This window comes from Micrasema longulum, unplaced genomic scaffold, assembly GCF_059751315.1.
Source record: "Micrasema longulum isolate JH-2025_06_02 unplaced genomic scaffold, ASM5975131v1 h1tg003060l, whole genome shotgun sequence".
Classification (NCBI taxonomy): Eukaryota; Metazoa; Arthropoda; class Insecta; order Trichoptera; family Brachycentridae; genus Micrasema; species Micrasema longulum.
The window spans coordinates 18215-41307 of NW_028280165.1; the positions used below are offsets into that span (position 1 = coordinate 18215).

The 23093-nt window shown below is 30.7% G+C and overlaps 2 protein-coding genes across 3 annotated transcripts; both read left to right on the plus strand.

Moving 5' to 3' along the window:
- Window positions 1-228: 228 nt before the first annotated feature.
- sbr (nuclear RNA export factor small bristles) lies at window positions 229-17438 on the plus strand. Its single transcript, XM_088241769.1, has 10 exons — window positions 229-583; window positions 1681-2307; window positions 3233-3423; window positions 4293-4402; window positions 6792-6828; window positions 7838-8085; window positions 9776-9944; window positions 10555-10737; window positions 12286-12437; window positions 14847-17438. Exons 1-10 carry the CDS (start codon window positions 496-498, stop codon window positions 14950-14952), a joined length of 1911 nt encoding a protein of 636 aa, XP_088097895.1. The 5' UTR covers window positions 229-495; the 3' UTR covers window positions 14953-17438.
- A 781-nt stretch (window positions 17439-18219) lies between these two features.
- LOC148271157 (uncharacterized) lies at window positions 18220-21253 on the plus strand. Of its 2 annotated transcripts, none has more exons than XM_088241767.1 (2): window positions 18220-18333; window positions 19131-21253. In XM_088241767.1, the coding sequence occupies exons 1-2, from the start codon at window positions 18302-18304 to the stop codon at window positions 19672-19674; spliced, it is 576 nt and encodes a 191-aa protein (XP_088097893.1). In that variant the 5' UTR covers window positions 18220-18301; the 3' UTR covers window positions 19675-21253. The 2 variants fall into 2 exon arrangements, with proteins under 2 accessions (XP_088097893.1, XP_088097894.1); XM_088241768.1 differs by lacking the exon at window positions 18220-18333 and adding an exon at window positions 18556-18832.
- The last annotated feature ends 1840 nt before the right edge of the window (window positions 21254-23093 follow it).

The window sequence follows — 23093 nt, forward strand, 5'->3', positions numbered from 1 at the left end:
GTAAAAGCTTTTAGGGAAAGTTTTGAATTTCCCGCGGATTTTTTTTCGATGGATATAAGCGCCAACGTGAAATAGCGCAAATACAAAATTTGACCAATAGGAATATGTTATTATACCTAAAGGTCAAATAGTTGTTACGGCGCCGTAGTACTAAGTGTCAGATCTGAACTAGTAATAGTTCTACATTATCTCTGGTCCACTGTATAGCAATAGTTCTACATTATCTCTGTGTATAGCGGCGACATTTTGTTTTTTGTTTCAATCTCTATGTATTTCTTCGGTTTTATTAATTCTGTTGTTTGATCGATGCCAGTAATCTCATATCTCAGCGGTTCGACAAATCTACATGCTTACAATCTACACGCCAAGTGTTTTGAGTGGGAATGTAAAGATATTGCCGTTATATTGTATATTGTATTGTGAATTATTAGTTTTCTGAGAACTGCGTGTGCAAAACGCTCGATTTCCTACGGCTGAAGTTTTCATTTAGTCAAAATGCCTAGACGTGGAGGTGGTAGAGGTCGTAACAATTGGAATCATGGAGAAGATGGACCTAGAGACTCTAGAGGTTATTCGTACAATGGTTCGTAACTCTCACAACTTACTAAATATTCTTGTAACATGGGTAAAGTAAATAAGTATGTTTGTTTGTCACACGTCACGTTTATGACCTGCTATAGCATACTTTATAACCTTTTTTTGTTGATATTTTATTTTAATTTTACTTTAAAACCAACAAGTACTAATACTAATAAGCTGCACTAAAACGACTATGGCTTCAGCAGCTTTAGCTCAAAAATCAGTGTTAAGAGTTATGTTAAAAAAACCATACCGATACCCGAGTGATTCGCTCTTCAAAGAATTTCAAGTGCTGGATATTCGTCAACAGTATATATTGAGGTCAGTAGCGGTCACACATCTCAACAGGGAAAAATACGCAAGGGTTTGTCATGTTCATAATACTAGACACTCCAATAAGGATCTGATTCTACGGAGAGGAGTCAATACTTTTTTGGCTCAAAGGTAGCAATATTATATAGGCCCGAGGGTATATAACCTTATCCCAGTTTCGTGGAAATGTGGTGGGATTGCCAGGCTGAGGAAGGTGTTGACTGCATTCTTAATCCATATTGGTCGGAGGAAGTCAGAGAATTTGTTGTCCGATGTAGGACGTAAGCTGGTTGCTTGTTTTACTAGTATTGACTTAGGATATAGAGATTTTGGTATTATTTATGTTTTCTCTGGATATTCATTGTTTACCTTTAAGACTGAAAAAGCACACATTATGATTAAACTGTAAATACTTATATACTTATATATCATTATAAAATACATAATTTACTGCCTTAAAACGGGGAAGCTATCCCTAGTTAGGCAGTTTAGATGAACCAACAGCAAAAAAAAAAAAATGTATGTTTACTTTTACTACTGAATTTATTTGTTGTATAAATAATTACTTGTATATTGCTGTAATAAATATGTAAAAAAAAAATAAATAAATACAGACGCCGATTAGTTTTCGTACGCATGTGTGTGGTTTAAGCATTAAAAATATTAACAACTTTTTTACATTTGATTCTTCAAACAAAGCTGAAATGTTTTCAAACTTTTATATTGATGTTTTATCAGTACACAATAATGTATCACACATTTTTCTAATATGATATTTTCCGCTTTTAGAACACGACAATCGCGGTCATGAGAATGTTCGCAGGGTGAGTTTCAAACCTAACGCCAATAAAATATACAAGAACAGAAACACCAATTGGGATGTAGCTATCAAACACATGAATGACGAGGACATTGACATGAGTGGGCAGAGCACTAATGCAGGAGGAAGGACCCAGTTGGGATACAGAGGAAACTTCAGAGGGCAGAGAAGAAGACCGAACGGGAGAGTGAACTCACCGGCTCCTAATATGAATCACGGGCCTAGGAAGCTCCTTCCTGGCATATCTCCCTGGTATCAGATAACGATTCCCTTCGGCCAACAGCACGAAAAGAACTTTCTCCTCAATGCATTACTTACAGCCTTATCTCCCAACATCTTTGTTCCTTATTTCTACTCCACTCTGGGTAATGCGGCCATTTTCTACGTAGATGATTTTGCCATGGCGGAGAAACTGAATAATTTAGACAGAACTATAACTATGCCAAATGGTTTCAAACTTGGGGTCAAGGTCAAGAGTGGAACTCCCCATGTTACCGTGGATAAAGAGATGCTAGACAAAATGAAGCTGGCTATGGCGGGGCGGTATAATGCGGCTACTAAAGCATTAGACCTGACCAAATTCCACGCTGATCCTGGTAATTATTTATTTTTTATTACAAACTAAAAAAGAGTATATGAAAGTCTAAGCGAACTTGCAACCTGCCGGTGACTCGTTTAGGTGATCTCTGCATTTTCAACATTCATTATTCTACCTTCGATTGAATTTCTATATTTCTCTCATTTCTTCAAATCTTTCATCTGTTAATGTTTGTGAAGTTAAAGAGCTGAAACTTTTATTTATGCGGGTGAGATTCATCTTATTGAATTATTTCACCTACATACTAAGCAACGCCTGAAAATTTTATTTTTTCAATTTCTATACTTCATGGACCAGGTGGATTTATCAACAATATTACCTTCTCTTAAATGTTCTTCATCTCTGTTGTAATATGTTAATATAAACAGCTCCCCAGGGAGTTGAATCCAGTCCTTGTCTACAAAAAATTGGACAAACTCAAAATATTGTTGATTTATAATTTAAAAAATAAAATACATATTATTTTCAATCAGTTAAGGGATGCGCCCCAGCCACAGTATGTATAGGCAGAACTATATATAGGTATATGCATGAATGAATATAAAATAGGTTGTTTTTTTGTGAAGTAGTAGAGTTAAATCTTTTATTTTCATAATCATGATTTTGATGTATGATATTTTGAGTCTTAACTTTTGTATTAATTTATTTTACTTTTTTATGTATACCAAAAATACCTACCGATCATTCCTCCTCTGTGGATAAACTTCAAAAGTTGACGAAGCAATTCAGATGTTGGACAGTAAAAAAATACTCGTAATTTTCTTATTACTTTTGATAACTTTTTATGCTCGAAAGTTTTACTTAAATTTCATGTCAGGTTTAATTCAATACCGCATGGAATCCGTTTTCATAAAGCGCTTAAAGGTATTGTTACCATTATAATAATAGTAATATGTGGCTAATGCAATACATGTTATTTCCAGGTTTGGTTGATGTTTTCTGCGCGTTGTTTAGACCATCCATTATGTTGGCAGCTGTGAATATAATTTCGGAAAATATCCCCGAAATACAAGCCATTAACTTGAATGAAAACAAGTTACATGTTCTAGACCACTTCAGAAGTTTGTTAAAAAAACTGCCTCATTTAAAAATACTATATCTCGCCAAAAACAGGGTAAGTTACAAAATACAAATTATACAATTTTTGAGGTGCTGTAAAAATGGGAATCAAGCTGGGGTAGAGTGGGTTCTAGCCATGGGGTCACAACCCGATTCAAGATTAATTTAAAATATCAAAATCTACAATGCTTCGGCATAAATAATTTTTAGTATAGGCACTTTAACTCAAAGATGTCAATATTTGTCATTTTTTAAATATGCAGGAATGTTACTGAATGTAATTTTCTATCTCTTAATTAACGGCTTAAATCCTAAAAAACATTATGCAGCTATAAAAGTTGAACTCAGAAATGACAATCTTGTAGTGTATTTTTTAAACTCAAATTGAAGAAATAAGAGTGGTGGCAAATGATCATTATGCCACTGTTATTTCTGAAAGCTTTCAAAACTAGATAGCCCAAGTTAGTGAACTTAAAGTTGTTTTTGGAAACAAATGTTAGTTTACTGATAGCGTGGATGTGTGTGTAACTGCTCCTGTAAAAATGATTATTTTGAGTTATGCCACTTTTATTTCCCGGGTGCGTTTTATAAAATGAAAATCAGTATGTTAAAGGAAAAAGTTCGGTTATGTATTGTTCGATTATTATTTTTTAAATATTTGTATTATTTATACCATCTCGTCTGAAATTATACTGAAACCATACTGAAAGTACACTTTTTCTTTAATAAAATATTTTCTGAATACTAATGAACTTATATGCTTTTTCTCTTGATATTACATCCCTGAACTTATTTCAACTTTAAAATAATATACTTATGTAAATTAATAATTTTTCAGTTATTAATTTAGATACATCACTTGCAATTTCTACTAAGATTTTAATTATTGTGTATATGATTAGTAATAAAAAACATTCTCTCTAGATTCCACATATCAACTCCCTGGAGCCACTGATGGGCCTTCCTCTCGTAGAATTGTATCTCGAAGGTAACCCGCTGGTAGATCGCTTCAAAGAAAAAGATGCTTACGTGAGGTAATGTAGAGAGTAACCTCAGGAACATCAGTTCACTGAATGTGCAGCATATTGGAAAAGGAACATTCGACCGCGTATGTTCGACTGAAAAAAATTCCTCAATCAGCCTCAAGAACCAATGAATAATCATGTTTTTAAAAATTCCACTTTGATCTACAAATGTCTTCCATTATTGTTTATTGGAATGTTATATTTCAGTTTCTTATAATATTTTCTTGCGTAGATAAAAAATATTTAAAGTGGCAAAAAAGAAAGCCACTAAGATGAAGCACAAAACAATATGTGCTTTTGGTGAAAAAGAATTATCACCGGCTTTTGATCTGTACGAAGTTTCGACGTAAAGTTGAACATTTATTTTTTAGCGGATAATATAACAAATACATGCCGGTTCTAATTGTATTCATTGCCAACTGAAATCGGTTACTGTATGCCTCTGTTATTTCACTCGCCACTTCTAGTGGTAGAGTCGAAAGGAATGAACTAAATGCAATGTGCTCAATCACCTTGATTTATTGTTGGTGGCGATTTCGTGTGATTATTTATTCACTATGAAAATATTCGCCATTTGGATCGCGTGAAGGTATGTTTATTCCTCACGCTGCGAAGGTGATATCTGATTGTTTTTACAATCAGCCGCTTACTATGTGTCCGTGCCGAGATTCCAATCTACCAGTATGGACCTATGGCTACAGAACATAGGCGCACCATTGCCCTGTTTGAATGGAACGTATGAAAAGCAGAATAAATGAATAACTGAAAATGTTGACGTGATTATATTTATGACTGGCCTTACAATGAAATTTTTTCATCTGGTGGTTGAAATTAAGTTCAATATTTGCGTAGGAAACAGAAGTATGAAAAAAAGCAAAAAAAATTAAATAAGTAAAACATCTTACGCAAGAATATATTTAAAGTTTTTGTAAAAAAAATATTTTTCATTTGCTTTCAAAGTTCTTTATAATGTGAAGACTTATGTAGTGATGGTGACGCATAATGTTCTATCCTTTGACCCATTTTGAGGTCAAATTTTGGTAACTTGTCAACTGATTGACGATTTTTGTTTTTCAAGGGAATATTGCAAAATATTTACAATGATTGTTGTTTGCACAACTATTTTTGTGATCCAAATAATTGTTTAATATTACAAACTATTATTTGGTATAAAATTATCTTATTTACAAAGTTATGACTTCATTTGTGTACGGGAGTTTCTTAATTAATAATTCATATTTTGATTTTTAAAATATTTTCTCCCAATTGCAGATACTTCCACAATGTTTTTACTCCTCTTTGAAATTTCAATATTGTAAAAGCTGTGCTTTCTTTTTTAAATTTATTTTTACACACTGTTTTAGCACTCTGTTTGACCATATTTTGTTTCAATTTCAATGGAATATAAAAGTCATAATCACAGTCAGCAATAAATATTTAGTTTACGATTTGATTTTATCCGAAATTATATAAACTTTTTACATTTGGAAAGATACTAATTTTATTTATGGTTCTGAATAATACGACTGGATTTATATCAATGGATATTAAATATAAATATGTAAGAATCTATGTTTGAATCAATTTATCCTAAAGAGGAAACTTTATTCCAAATTATTTTTAAAAATCAATCAACATCAAATATTTGCTTCTCGGGATTTAAATATAAATAAATAACAATAAATGAATTATTATATTTCTAAATTCTGAGTTTTAAATGTGTGCTTATTTACTAATTCCACAAATGGGTTGTGCAACAAGAGACAGCGACTAACTGCAAAACACAGCAAGATTGTATAATCTGCTTTTGCGAAAATTGTTGATTGAATCCATATTACTTTTGCAAAACAGATAAATCAATAAATGAGTCAATTATTTTTAAAATTGTTATGAGTCGCATAGGGCTTTTGCATCTTTTAATTCTAAATATAATTTGTACTTACAAAAGCTTAACTGGTCAAAGATTGTCTTCTATGCTTAAAATGTTGAAATAATACTTTGATCATTTTGAAAGTCAAAATATGTACATTTACTATTTTTTATAAAATATGATTTAAATATTGACTAATTTCCATGTTAAAACAAAGGGCTCAAAAATACAGATTATTTTAGACACTTTCCCGTTTAATATAAAAATGTATAAAATCATAAAAAATAAAATAGCTTACTGGACAATTATAATGATAAAGGTTAGGAGTGTTCATCAATGGTATTTTAAAAAATTTGCTTACAAAATACTGAACTAATAAATGTGTAGTATGAAATATTTTTCTAACCTTGGCATCATTATAATTTCAGGAAATGTAAAAGATTTCATTTCATATCACTTGTGTCATTGTGAATTTCAATGATTTAATATGTTATTTGTTTTTGGTCCAAATATTTGATTTATCTTCAGAGAGATCCGGAAAAGGTTTCCTAAAGTCATGCGATTGGTAAGTTATCTTTTAATTTAACACATTACACCAAATAAATGTATTTATGATTTCCAAATCTCATTAACCGCTCGAATGCCAGAGTAGATCTCAGTTCTCAATTTCGGTACCTTTAGTTAGTTTTTTTGAAGACAAAGTACAAAATTTTTACAAATTACAACAGGGGTAGAGAACATTTTTGAGAAGGAAATATGGAAGTCTAGCCCTTTACAGGGCTTATGACCTGTCATTGTCTGGTTTAAGTGGCCACTTTACACAATGTATAACATCACTAAAACTTCACTAAAATCAACAAATGGAAGAATTGAAGAAATATGGATGTTCAAATATAGGCAAAATGGTGAATGTCTAGACTTCCATAGTCCCTTCTCTAATGTGTTCTCCATCCGTGTTATTTTTTTGTCGATCTTAATGACTCCCTAGGGGGTGAAAGTCTTCTGTCTGAAACATTTGGACAAACTCAAAATATTGTAACAAAATTTTAGTTCACAATCTAAGAATGTCGTGTTATAATCTCATATAGATGTCATTTCAGACGTTAATATAGAGGTCAACCGAGAATTGCGATACATCAGCGAATATGTTCTGTTTTCTCCTAAAAATTACAATTTCAAAATAAGGTTCAGAAATCAGTGCGCGCAGGCAAAATGCTCAGCAGTTTGGGTACATTTGTCCTGCTCGTTTGGCATTCGAGTGGTTAATGCCATTATCATTTATGCCATCATAATATATTATGAATTTACTAAGTGATGTATTTACCTTTGAAAAAAAACCTCTAATACTTCTTATTCTCACCATTACCAACATAGAAAGGACTGTATTCGTACACTAAATATTGTATGTAGTGAAAAAAACTAAATAAATATTACAATGCCGATCAGCCCTGTCAGGAATTGAAGTTATTTCATGCAATGGTAGGCAAAAGCGCCAACTTCATCACAAAAAGACGGAAAAATCCCCTTTATGGAGTCTTCTTTTGGATTTTGTTAATGTATTGTGTCTCGCTCAGGATGGAAACGACCTACCTCCAGTCATAGGATTTGACATTAACGACGAAGTGAGTTTACCCCCTTCGCGAGCCTCCTTTCTGTGCAATGTGGAAGGTCAGATGATTGTGCGACAGTTCTTGGAGCAGTACTTCGCCATCTATGACTCAGATTCACGACAGCCCCTACTGGACGCGTACCATGAGCACGCCATGTTCTCCATGACGGCCTCTTATGGACACGGCCAGTCTCAGACCTCCTCTAACAATAGGTAATGAATAAATTAATTCTGCTCTTATTGTTTGTTAAAGAAATAAATATTTGAAAAAAATAATGCTACATATTAGGTAGTCAGAGGCACGTTTCACGCTGTATCGTATAACTAAAAAGAAAAATAGTGTTTCGAGTAAAAAGTATTTCGGGATTTAAAAATAACAAAATTCTTTACTATTTATTGTACCTTAATTTTATTAAACAATATAACATGACAATAAAATACTTCATAATAAATATATAAATAATAAATCGTAACCAAGATTAATCCCTTATCGCCCTCCCATGGCTCAACCCTCTCCGTGCCTAGTAAGTAAAAGAGCTATGAAGGGAATTCCAAAACGAATAGAATAAAATTATATTACTATTACGTATGATTAATTAATGTTCAAAATTGTTTTCAGTTATTTCAAAACCATGTAAAAAAATGTGTAAAAAGGGGTTCCAGTGTATTTGAAATTTTTTATAAGAAATAAAAGGCATCTTTAGAGGTTGATTCAAGAGTGTACAATATTTTAGCAGAACAATAATTAAATGGGTTGAATATTTTTAACATTAGGTTTATCATTTATAGCAAAAACTTAATTTTATTTCTTATTTTATTTACAATTTTTAGATCTTAATTTTAATAGGTACTTTAAATTTTCTTATTGTTTTAATTTTTTCTGTAGATATGAATTGAAATTTTCAATTTACTTTGTTTTATTTTTTATCTTGTTTTGATAACATTTATGAGCACACACTATTTATATGTGTTTATATTTTTTTTCCATATTTAAAATTTATTTAAGTAAATGGCTATTCTTTAATTTTAATTGTATTATTTTACTCTATTTTCTTACTTTTCGAAAAATATTTCTTTAAACCATTTTTATCTGGTTTTGTTGAGTTTTTTCTTCTGAATAATATTTTTCAAAGCATCAAAAACAAAATAATATACATATGTCCATATTTTATATGTATACAGTATAATGTCTGTACTCTTTTATTTGATTATTAATTACAACTAATGTCTGAGCACCCGATGACAAACTATTATTGAATAATAATTTAAAAATAATTGGTACACTTCCACTTATTTATTTTGACCAATTAGCACTTTCACCCTCTAAAGGGCATCTTCAGAGTGGTGAATATTATGCAGTGTAAGGATAATTTATATAAAACTAAATATTATCTTAAGTGTAGGTACATTTAAACATAAGTTAAAAAATATAATATTGCGTATTGTATCTTTTTCAACTTATTTTTAAATGTACCTACACTTAAGATAATATTTAGTTTTATATCAATTATCCTTACACTGTATAATTTTAGAGGGTGAAAGCGCTAATTAGTCAAAATAAATAAGTGGAAGTGTACAAAGTATTTTTAAATGAATAACTTATATGTAAATATAAGTTATTACATCATTACACTGGAATTCCATCAAGAATTGACAACAAATAATTTAAATAAAATATTATTGAATAGTTTATCGGGACAAAATATATTTTAATACTTTGTTTTCTTTATAATGTATTAATATTGTAATAATGTGTATGTTTTTATTGAATAAATACTCTATGAAAAAAAACAACAAAAAAAAAGAACACAAATTTTCGATATTGAAGAGGGCGAGGATGCAAAATAATGCAAAGAATCTAATAATTATAATTTCAAATATTTTGTTGTTTTTTTGTTTTCAGATTAAATTCCTACATGCACAATAGTCGGAATTTATTACGTTTGACAGAGAGAGAAATAAGAAGAAGACACCTGAAGAATGGTCGCCTTCAAGTGGTTTCATTCTTGAATGACCTCCCTAAAACACAACACGACCCGCTCAGTTTCTGTGTAGATCTCAGTATATTTACTGTAAGTTCAATATCTAATAATCTAAAAATACTTTTTTAAAGTAGAAATTACTAGAGGGCTGTTCAGTGCGATTCTGAACGCTCTCTAGGGGCAGAGAAAGTGTTCAGAATCTTCTGGAGTACTTCTGGTTTTATTGTAACACTTTAAAAACAGCAGCACTTAATCTATATCCTTTTCATGTTTGACATTTTACACATTATTTTGTGAAAGTCCCGACGATTTGGTAGTAAACTCAAAACTGGTTGATGAATAACTGGAAATTGAAGTGGTTTATATCATTTATAAACAAAAAAGTTAACAACAAGATAAGCTGCATATTTTGTGTTGCCAGTATTAAAATCAGTTGCAGTTCCGATTTTTATTGTTTTCTATTATTTGACAGACTCTACATAATGATGTTTTCAAACAATATTTTGACTTTACATAGAGTTCTTTTATTTTACAAAAAATCTACAGTTGGAAGAATCGAAGAAATGTGGATGTTCAAACATAGGCAGAATGGTGAATGTTGCACAGTGTGTAAAGTGGCCTGGTCATAATCCCTGTAAATGCCTAGATTTCTCTCCATCTCTGCTGTAATATGTAAGCACAACTTTATATTTGATTTTAGCCTGCCATAATTATGCTGACAGTCAGTGGAGTATTCAAAGAATTATCTTTATCCGGATCCAGTAAGTTGCATCCCATCCCTCCACTCAGAGCATTCCACAAGTCCATGGTAATAGTACCACATGGGAGTGGTTTCTGTATAAGAAATGATATGCTTCACATCACAAATGCAACCGTAGAACAAGTGAGTATATTTTCTATTAAATTACAAAGAAATCGTATTAACATTATACAATGTGTTCATTAACCCCTCAATGATCAGTATGCGCAAGAAGAAATATTATCATATTTAAAAATATATTTAGAACAAAGAAAATTTTTATAATTATCTTTATATATATATAATTCTTTATACGTGCGATGTCACTGAACTCTCCTAAACAGCTTAACCGATTTACATGAGGTTTTTTTTTGATTGCATAATAACGAGCTTTGCGCTACGGGTGTTTGTAGATCTTACAATTTACAATTTAATCTGTAAAAAATAAGTTATGAGCATAAATGATTATTAGAGAATGCATATACAAAAAAATGGAAGGATGTTGTTTTTTTTGTGTAAAAAAAGAGTTTGTTTTTTAATGTTTACTACATTAACATTTTATGGATCCCAATCAGATTCTTTCCTTAAATTCCCAATAATTTCTACCCGTTTATTTATTTTTAATGAATTTTCAGTAATGATAAAGTAATATTAATTGACATTTAATACATTTTTGGAAATCACATTCCCCATGACATTTTCAAAAAGAATTCTATCTTTGAAAATGAATTATTTTTTGTTTTGGAATTTAACTGTAAAAATGTGCCTAGGTACCTACTTAACTTCAATATTTGAATATTAATAATTTTATGTTTTGGAATTCAATCATAAACAAGTATCTAGGTACCTACTTATCAATTCTAAGTCTTTTTCCTTTTATCAAAACAGTTTTTGCACATTTTCACGACACAATCAGACATTTTTCTTTTCATTTTTTTGGTCTCGAATTAAATGTCAAGCTCACGTCAAAACCCGGCTGGCGGTTAAAAAATGACTAAATTTGCATTGGGCATGAGTTGAGTGTCATAATTTTAGAGGGCTCAAAGTAAAACGCGGTCTGACTTCTCTTCATTAACACGTATTCTCTCCCTTGATTATGGCACTAGAGCAGTGAATTTTTCACGATTTTGATTTGAGCACGACAAACCACTGGCACTGGCTTATGTATATAATTCTTCTGTATGTGTGTATGTTACTGAACTCCTAAACGGCTCGACTAATTTTGATGAAATTTTTTGTGTGTGTTTGAGCGGGTCGCTGGATGGTTTAGATTCACAATTGGACCCGGTAGTAGGCACTGCCATGTGTATCTTTGTGCAACAGCAAATCACACAATGACGAAACAAAAATATTGAAATGTCACTTAGTATATAGTTTATCAAAAATTAAAATATTGAAAAAACTTTTGCTAAACTAGCTAATAGCGGCAAGCCAACTTTCAGGCTGGACAGCGTCTGTCGGGTCCGCTCGTATTACTTATATATTTTGTGCTTATATGTAGGTACGAATGAATGAATTTTTTTGCAGATTACCTGTAAAAAAATCACCGCTCGCCTTTGATATGTTGACATTGGCCGCTGCACAGTAGTTTTCATTGTATGATGTAACATTTATTATCTGTGTGGACAACGTTATAATAAGTATTCTCAGGTTTTCGTTTAGTTAATCTTACTCTTGAATTACCAATAACAGGAGGAGAGCAGCTTCAAAACTCCAGCCTTGGTGGCTGCACCGGAAGTTCCTCAAATTCCAATGATCCCTGTTCAGCCAGCGATGGATAATCATCAGCAAATGATTCAAGCCTTTTCCCTGCACACAAATATGAACATCGGCTGGAGTACGAGGTAAATATTACATTTTATCAAATCAAACATTCTATAGAATACACTATACCCACAATATTTTTATCAACTTTTTAAGATTTATATCGCTTGAAGTTGTTTTTGAAACTAACTTAATTATACATATTTTCAAAAGTTGCACTTTACTGCAAATCTATAAAATTTTATGTCATGACGCATGTTATGGATCGGGTTAAAAGTATTATACCTTTGTTTTAGATAATTAATTTGTTCTAATCAACATTAGATTGATAAAAGATCATTTGGACCAAAAATTAACATGAGATGTTTAAAGTACATTTAATCGATATCAAATGGACATAAGTCAATTTTTAAATAATCAAAACATTTATATTTTTAATAGTGAGTTTTTCTACTGACATTTCTTGGTGGAACTGCATTTTAATTATAATATATTATTTATGCTTAAAGCATTAACTTAGTGGTCAGAAATTTTAACTAATGTTAGTAAATATTAGTATGTATATAAACACTTACCGACTTTTTTAGTCTTCAATTTCGAGACGTACCCGTCTCTTCGTCAGAACACTCACTACACCAACGTGCTATTACTAAAATACATCTCGACCTGCATCATCACCGTAGTATATATATAGTATTTCCAAAAATACATAAATCACATGCAGATTTATAGAGATGCGAACACAACCATGTCATTGTAATTTAAAATCTTATATCGAAGATTTGTTAGGGAGTCGCGCGGGAGGGGGGGGGGGGTAGAAGTGGGGTTACCCGATTGGTTAATTTTTAATTTAAAAATAAGTCTGTACTGAAAAGTATTTTGATTGTTTATTAAGAGAATATCATTTTTTAAGGCTTTTTTTAATGTGAAAATCTCCATATTATTTAATTTAAGTCCTTATTATTTAAATGTAAATTTTTTACTCCTTTACCCTTATCAAAATCGTGATTTGAAGTTATAAGATGATTTGCAAACTCGGAAAAATTATTATTCAAACATCTCAGGTGCTCTTTAATGCAAATATTGAAGCTACGTGGCGTTCTCCCAACGTATCTCGATGGGCACAAGCTGCATTGGAGTTGATGAACTCCTTAAAAGTGTTCACATCTTTATAAACCTGCATGTGATTTTTGTATTTTCGGAAATACTATATACAGTCGAACTCGGTTATAACGATCACGGAAATAGCGAGATCTCGGATGTAACGAGCAAACATTAGTTGACATTTTAGTTTATGGTTTTCTCCATACAATTATTCACTGTTCTAACGAGCTACTTCTCGGACATACCGAACAAAAATATCATTCAAAAATCTTCAATTGTCAAAAACATCATTCTCGAAATAAGAATCTAAGTAATAAAATCTAAACGGTCAGCTAACGTAAAGGATAAATACCGCTGGGCGTTGGGATCAGATTAAGTTTATGATAGCTATGTAAGTGTCTAAGTACCTAATTGGATTTTTCGCCGACAATATTGAAAAATGAACACACATAGTCTTTGAAAAATCCAAGCTTTGTGAACTTAGTAAGTGAACGGTTCAGCACATTGTTACAATTTACAGCTGCTTTTAACAATGTTTTTTTAGATTTTTTTGATGTTCTAGGTTTATTTCAATACACAATAAACATTACAAGTGGGTGATATCAAATGAGTTCTAGACCAGATCAGTTAAAACCTAACCCCTGTAAAAAAAAATCAGTTTGAATTATATGTACGCATATGTATTTGCTTGGTGACAATGTGCAATAGCGATTGTATAAAAAAACCCTTTCTCTGGTATAACGAGTAATGTTTATAGCAAGCAAATTCAAGTGGTCCCATCTTCCTCGTAATAACCAAGTTCGACTGTATATATACTACAGTGATGGTGAAGGTGGAGGTGTATTTTAGTATTTGCATGTTGGTAAGTGAGTGTCCTGACGTAGAGACGGGCACGTCTCGAAACCGGTAGACTGAAAAAGTCAGTAAGTGGTTATATACTAATATTTACTAACATTAGTTATAAATACTTTATTTAGTTTTTTACACTTTTGTTCATAATTTTCACCAGTGAGCAAATTTCACATAGCTATCATAGTTTTTATAAAATTTAAATATATTAAATTCAATTACATATGTACATGTAAATATAAAACTTCATAAAATTATATATTTTTAAATCTGTTTTTATTGTGTACATTCAAACAATATTTAAATACATAATAATTAGTATTAAATTACACTTAAATTAGTTTATTCCCAATAATTATGATTGAAAACCCCCGCTTTCACTTGTAAATAACAAAAGAATTTATTTAGTAGCCCTCTGAAAAAAAACTGAATACAGTATTTTTATTATTATAATTGTTTTTTTTGCGTCATATATTTATTGTTCCTTTTATAAATCTCTAATGTGGAGGTTTTAATTTATTTTTATATTCTTTCAGTTGCTTGGAGCAAACTAATTGGGATTTCCAACGCGCAGCTCTTGTGTTTGATAATCTTAACAAAGAAGGGAAAATCCCCGCCGAAGCTTTCCTGAAGACCAGCTAATTCACTTCCCTTCACCGACTTTGCTCGAAGTTAATCTAGTGAATTCACAATTTTAGGAAATCTGATTGTGATTATGTAAATGTAAAAAATAGTTTTAAGATGTACATATATCGTCCTCATATTGGTAACAATATGTAATAAGGGTAGAAATAACATTTTAAGTATGTCCGAATCTTTATATACCAATAGCACTGAATTTAACCCTCAATGAAATAGTAAGGTTTCTTAACAGATTAATGTTTTTTTCTAAATGATAGAAAAAAAGATAACATCCATATTCATCCTGGAAAACAATCTCTGCTGATGAGACACCTGTCCATCCTAATTTGTATTTTTATTTTTATTTTTTTCACTCTTCGATGAATATTGTAGAATGTTGTTTTAATGTGAAAATGTAATTTTATGAATATTACCATCTCGGTGATGGTTTACTAGAATATTAATCATCGAATATGTTTAACAATGCTGATTAAGTTAATATAGAACCTATTTTCATAAGTGTGTACTGCTCATGAAAAATCTTGGTAAAGATTACTCGGACATAAGTAAAACAGTAAACTGAAAGACTTAGAAATGTTTTGATTAGTTTATTAAAAAAAAAAAAAAAATAGGAACTACGTATTCACTTTTATTTTAGTAATGTGTGAAACGTGGATATTATTTTCATCAAAAACAAAAAAGTGTAAGCCTCTGAAAATAATAATTTCTTAAATCTTTTTGTTGTTAATTTATTGTTGTAAGAATTTGATCATCTCCTAATATAATTTCTCTACAATTATTATGCATTATTTATTTACATCTTATTTTTTTCAATTTTATTTGCAAAGTGTATAGTTCTGTTTACTTTTTTTTATGTTGGAATACATAGCAAGGTTAAGCAATCGATTTCAATTTTGTTTGTTAATTTATATTTTATGTTAAAAAAATTGTAAAAAACACGCAGTTATTAAAATTAGTGGAAAGTAATGTTTTAAAAATCTTCTTGAAGAATTGAATTATATTTTTAACATGTAGTAGCCATATTTTATAAACTCCAAGGAGGTAGTTCAGTGGTTTTAAATAAAAAAATGTTTGTTAAAAAACTGTCAAACTAAGCCAAAATAATTTTGTTTATTTGTCGTATTATATAGCTCTTGATGGTTTAAAGTTTTGAAATTTTTTAATTACTTCGCCTGTGACATATGTTCTCTATGGTGAGTTCTGCTGATTTGTGAAAAGGCTTCCAGTAAACTGGAAATCTATCACAGAACTCTATAATTTGTTGATTCATAAGGATTTGTGACCTCATTCATAGTAGCTAATTTTTATTATTTTTTCATCCTTTTTTGGAAAACTTTGATGTACAAGTAAATGCTCCAATTTTTACCGCGTATGTGAACTTCCTCATTAAAACAACATTTTTAAACCTTGAAATTTGGTGAAAATGAAGAACAACAAATTTGAGATGCTGTTTTCTCAATTTTGTTGCAGAATGTATGCATTTTTCTTAGCACATTAAAACAGTATATATTTGCAACTTATCAAATTATACATTTTAAACTTTTATGATTTTGACAACAGTTTCATTCAAGTGTTATTTTTTTAACTGCTTTCTTGTTTGATACAAGTAATTTTTGCAGATTAAAGAAGCTTTCTCTTTATTTAAATTACCAATCAGGTGGGTGTTTGTATATTTGCAAAGATGGCTAACTCCTCTTAAAAAAATATCTACACATAATTTAATGAATGCGTAGAATGTTTGAAATACTCCACTGTTTTCTGGTGAAATAAGCTGTTTTTGTGAATATAAACATCAAATAAAATGTCTATTTATATTAGCAAGTGTTTTATTAATACAAAGCTCAAATGAGTAAAAAGAAACACGGCTTAAAAAAGGCCATCTGACCTTATATCACATCAAATTATCACTTGTTAAAAAACCTTTTTAAATTTCATGATATATAAAGATAATTATACAAGTCAAATCAATAGGTGACTTAAGTTATATAACAGAAAACTAAATGCTTAACCCTTTTAATTCCATCCTATTTTATGTTTAATGTGTAAAAAATTCCAAGCAATTTTTTTTTTTAAAGTAAATTTTTTTATCTATTGAATTTTGGCGAATTGAGTTTGATTAGAAAGTTTTAAAATGTCACTGGATATTCCATTGAAAGTTTTAAAAAAATGCGTAAAATTGGGGCTGATGAACAACCCTATGAGTTTTTTTATACCTAAAGGTGTTATGATCAGACTTGTGGAATTAAAAGGGCTAAAAAGTTAATCATTTGATGGGTATAATTATTTGAATATTTTTTTTATAAATGTAACACTATAAACCCGTTATACATTTTTAGGGTAGTATTATGCACATATGTATAAAATGAATAAATGCAATTTTTATTGCAAACTTTTTTGATTAAGTTTGAAAACTGCTGAAACTGAAATTGTATATTTATCTTGTGTAATCAGAAGTTCCTGAAATAAATATTTTGTAATACCGAAAATGTTATTATTTATTGTATGAGTGATTAATTCTCATTAGTAAATATTTAAGTTGCTGAAGCAACTAGATAATCTTTTCTTGTTTCCTTCTTTCATTTCCAAAATTCTGTAATAAAAAACAGTACAAATCGAAAGCGCTGGATTTTTTGTGGCTTCCCTAAACACTGAAAAAAATACATACATACTGAAATAGGTAGTGGAACTTCAGGACTTTTTAGTAATTAATCACAAAAAAGGCTCTTATAATTTGGTGTTTCCAGCATAAAAAAATGTTCCTAGTTTGGATTTTTCACAGTGTACCTACTTTCAAAATGAATGAAGAAACCTAGTAAAGCTGAAAGTAATTTGCAGCAATTTTAGAATGCTTTACTGCATAGAATTATAATAGTCCAGAAACTGCGTACGCGCATCAAACTGAAGCCAACTATACAACTTATAAATGGGTAGTTTTACATTTTTGCCATTAGTTATTCTGTAATTATTTAAGAATTCGATTATTTTACCATGGTGTGTGTCAGATTGTGAAATAAAATAAGAAAAACATTTTGTTAGTATTGCCAGGGTCATCGAATTTTTTACCTGGCTTTCTTTTAATAAGCCTTAGTATACTAAATATTAAACAGTATAATTAACTAAATTATTATTATTTTTTATTTTTTTTACGTTTGCCTAATAAAAGCACCTGTAGTCAGTAAAATATTTTTTATGGTAAAACACAACATAACATTACACAAAATAATCTTATATTTGTATTATGATAATATATTGCTCGCGGTCTAGCAATATTACGCGGCCACTTAACGCATACGCGCAGGCGGGATGTCATGCAGGGGGGTATAATTGGGGATCTTTTGGACACAAAGCGATGGATGCAAACTTGGTCCTACGCGCCTTCTGGTATATTTTAATTCTATGCTATTTTGAAATACAAATGAACAAATCTTTTTTGATGAATTGATTGTTTCACAAATACGATTGATGTTCTTTGTAAATCTATTTTATTAAATAATACTTAAGTGTATTCTGCGCCATGTTTGTTATATACGGCGTTATCAATGTGTAAGTAATTTCTTTCATCCCATTTTTTATCTTTAGTTGGAAACCTTTATCTCTGGTGATGCTGTATCAGATAGTCACATGCCAGTTTACATTATGATATGACAATTCTACCTGTATAATGCGTTGTATAAACTATAGTGACTAGTTTATGTTGAATATTGATGGAAATTAAAGCATTCACTAAATTGTTTTCAAAATTTTAAACACTTAAACAATAGTTTTTTAGCTATAAAAAACTCAATTTGTAATTGGAGAAAGGATACATTAATTTAAGTAGTAATAAACGTTTTTCATTAATTTTAATCAGTAATCGTTGAACTGCAAGTAATATGGATAGGTAAGTGTGAAATATTTCAATAACAGAATAAAATGAATTTATTTACCATATTAGTTATATTGTTCTTGCCAATAAAGAGTATCAATTCGATAAGCGGATAAAAAGTGTCAGTTTGTGATGATATCTACCCATCAATTGATGGATACTCAACGTTTGACACCGTTTGACACTCATGAATACTCAACACATATCTTTAAAAAATAATGATTTTTGTCACATTCAAGATTCAAGATTTGCTTGCCCAAAAAGGTACCTAGGTAAAACATAGATAATAATTCAAAAGTAATGTGTATTCCAGGACTTGGGGTCAAAAACATGCAACTGTTGATTTGAGGGAAATTCTACAAGAGAAGGCAGCTGGTCACCGAGAATTCTACAGGAAACTGAGAGCTGAAGGTTCAGATCACAATCATAACAAGCTTGGTTTTCATTGCAGTACCAAATGTTCTAATGAAAGGGAGGGAATCAATATTTGGTCTCATAAAAAACAGGAAAAATCTGATTCTGCTATCCAATCTGAAAACTTAGTTGACAATTTGATTAATTCCGGTGATACGGTAAATGGAAAAGATAAATTAGAGGAGACGGATCACGATAATGTTTGTCCCACACGCAGTAAAATGATTCTAGAAGCCCAGTACTCTGAGATGTCCAGTAGTTGGGAGGATGATGATGCTCCGAGAGTAAGGATTGTCCGTACACCCTCTGTGGTTGTGAGTGACTACTCGAATGAGATCAGTGGTGGCATCACACTTCGGGAACTTGAGTACTTACAAAAACGAGTCAGTAGTATCGACGATGGTGATATTTTGGGCGAGGAAGGTACAATGTCCAACAATTAAAGTAAAATAATTGATTTGCTAATACATTTAATCAATTGAAGTTATAAATGTAATAAAAACAATACTTCATTATCATAAGCTCGACAGCCCTGGGTGGGCCTCGGCTGAATCCAGGAGTCTCCTCCATTCTTGCCCGCCTGCTGCCTTTCTTCCCCAGTTCCTCACTTTCAACATTGTCGTATCTGCGCTGATGCAGTTTATCCATCGCATTTTGGGCCTTCCTGGTCTTAGTCATCCTTGTGGCACAGAGAGAGTTAATCGTTTAATGGGGTTTTCTCAAGCGTCCGCCTTGATGGAGTTGATTACATCGGGCGCCCTGTAGATTTCATCTAGCTCCCATTGTTAAAAAGAATACTTAGTTTATTTAAATTAAAAAAAAAAAAATTCTTAACATTTTACTACAATTATTTAATAACCAAATGGTTTTCTCTAGATGATTAACAAAATAATAATCACAAACATATTACAACTGAGATGGAGAACATTTGAGAGAAGGGAGCATGGAAGTATACAGCACTTGTAATTGTAATAGGTATTTAGAAGGCTTGTGGCCTGTCATTCAGTGTTTTAAGTAGCCACTATACACACTGTGTAACATTCACCATTCTGCCTATGTCGTACATCTATATTTCTTCAATTGTTCTATCTGTTGATTTTTATATAGAACTGAAACCTTTATTGATGTAGGTGTGATTCATCTGACTCCATTATTTCACCTATTTACTAGGCAATGCTTGAAAATATTCTTCAATGTTACTTTTCAATTTTTCATTGCTTTGCAAAAAATTGGACAAGCTCAAGACATTGTTGAGAAAATAATGTATTTATAGATATATAGTATCACTTATAACGTCATAGTAAATTATATATTATTATACCTTTTTATTTCATCATATTGCATTTTTCCACCTTGGTTAATCACCTTTTACTCATGAACAATCAAAAAGTTTTAGTGCATAATCATTGAGGTATATACCTAGAGTAAACAGGAGTGTTTGAAATATGTTCCCTCAAACTTCGGCCAATTGGCATATGTGTGATAGAACAGACTTTAGTCTGTTGTGAGCGTTCACCGGCTACTTTCCTCCTCGAAATTAGTAAAATGCCTTTATGTACGCCAAGATACTGCACAAATTGATCTGGAAAAGCGATGGTAAAACCTTTCACCGGTAACTAATGTTCTTATCTTAATCAATACTTGTTGAAAATAGCTATTTTAATGTCAAAAAACGTCTTATAACGAATAACGAATTATGTTACCAATTCGTGAGTTATCTCTTGTCTCTGTCCTGCTCAGTTAGTCGGGCGTATAGTGAAACGATAAACAAAGGTGATGCATATGCGGAAGGGAGTGACATACCGAATAGAACTTACAGTAGACCGATTTTTACTGTACTACTTGTTTTGCTTGTCAATGTCGATGTGATATGACGTGACAATACTTGCTCCCTCCGCTGGTCATTCCTTTTCTTTGGGGACAACTTTTTAGCTTGGATTTGTATGGAGTGTTATCTCTATATATTATATCTCAACGAGCATAATGTCTTTCTGGTATATTATTTTAATGTTAATAAAAATAGTTGCTGAATGTTTCCTTAATACCTTGAATAGGTAATGAATGAGAAAAAAAAAACATAAATAATGGTTGATGATCTGACTTTAAAGTTTTTAGTTGCTCATAACATAATAAATTTACAGCGATATTAAATTCTTCTTACAATTGTATATTGTCATTTAGATAACAACTAAGTAAACATAAGACTAAACTGCTTTATCTTTGTAAACAAAAAATGTGAAGTACCTACTACAAAGCGCTACAAATTTGTTCGTTTCTGTGTTAGTAGATATTTTAGCATATTCCTTTGTTATATTTCAACAGCGCAAAAAGTGTTATTAGTGTATGAATGCCCCTTTAAAAATCGCATTGAATGAAATCAGAATTTGAAAGCATTTAATTTTTTGTTTAAATATTTTACACATGTATTTTTATAGTATTAAGTTTTAATTCATTACAATGCCATTTTGAGGTAGCGAAATAATGCTTTAAAAGTAATACAAGACGAGAAATCTGTAATGCAGCTTATCGTCAGTATTTTGATTTTTGTGCCGATCTTGTATTACTGTCACATCCGGTTTATTGACACGCTATACTACTGCCATCTGTGCGAATGAGTAACAACTATTAAACACGATTAAAAAGTGGGAACGTCATATTGTCATAAAATAATATTATGTAAATATATAATGATATAAAATTGCTTGCAGTTTGTTTTAATTATTTATCCTTTGAATTTTGTGTTAAATAATTGAACAGTCGATTTACTGTTCCAGGATTCTCTTGATTTGTTATTCGGAATTATGCATATCAATCTGTCAAGATGTTCTAAATTTAGGAATCAGATAATGAATTTTAACATAGTTTTTTAATTAGTTTTTACTAAAAGTTTTACGATTGCAACGAATAAAAATTATGTCATAATAATAATAAACTACCTATAGACATCTATGGAAAATGTTTTCAACTTCTGCATCTATAGCTTGACTTAAGTAGATTTCTTGTTTGTTTGCCGATCGAGTCGAACAAAAAATTCATAAAAAAATATATCGAAAGCAATCCATCGCTTCGTCTTTGATGCTGTTTTTTCATTTCTCAGTTAGTTTTAGTTATCGTTAGAGCATGGTTAGGGCTATCTTTGATAGTGTGTTAGTGGTTTAAAAAAAACAGTATTCGTCTAGTAAATAATTGTCGTGTTTGAAAAGCAGTTTTCAAAGTATTGTAACTTTAGACAGTAAAGTTAATGTTATGTTCGTGTCTTGTTATGTGCAAATATTGAAAAGTGTCCGCGTTTTGCTGGTACCTCATACGTAGTACGTAGTAATATTATATATTATATTTAATTTATACACCTAGTTAATAATTATTTAAATAAAAAAACCCTTCTGAATATTTATGTGAACATTGTGAACCACACCCGTAGAAAAAGTTTCTAATAACATATGCGGCATTTAAAAAAAGATTTTTATCATTTAAAATAAATTAATAAATTAAGCCCTCACAAAATGAAAAAAAGTTCAATTTTATTTTATAAATTAATGTTTGAAAGAGAAATTTAAAATTTAATTCTATCGCAGAAATAGATAAGCCCATAAAATATAGTTTGAAATGTTTTAAAGTACATAATAATATGTAGTACCTACCTAAACAATGTTTGAATAAAGTTATACCGACTTTTTAAACTAATAATCCAGTTAACACAATAAAAATACATAGATTTAAAAAAATCAAGGTTTGAAAAATACAAATTATTAATAATATTTCAAATAACCGGAAAAATAATGCTTTTGTAGATATCTGTCCTCTGACATCACTTCCTGGGCCCCGATTATAATAGGAAGTTAACATTTATTTTCAATTTTAT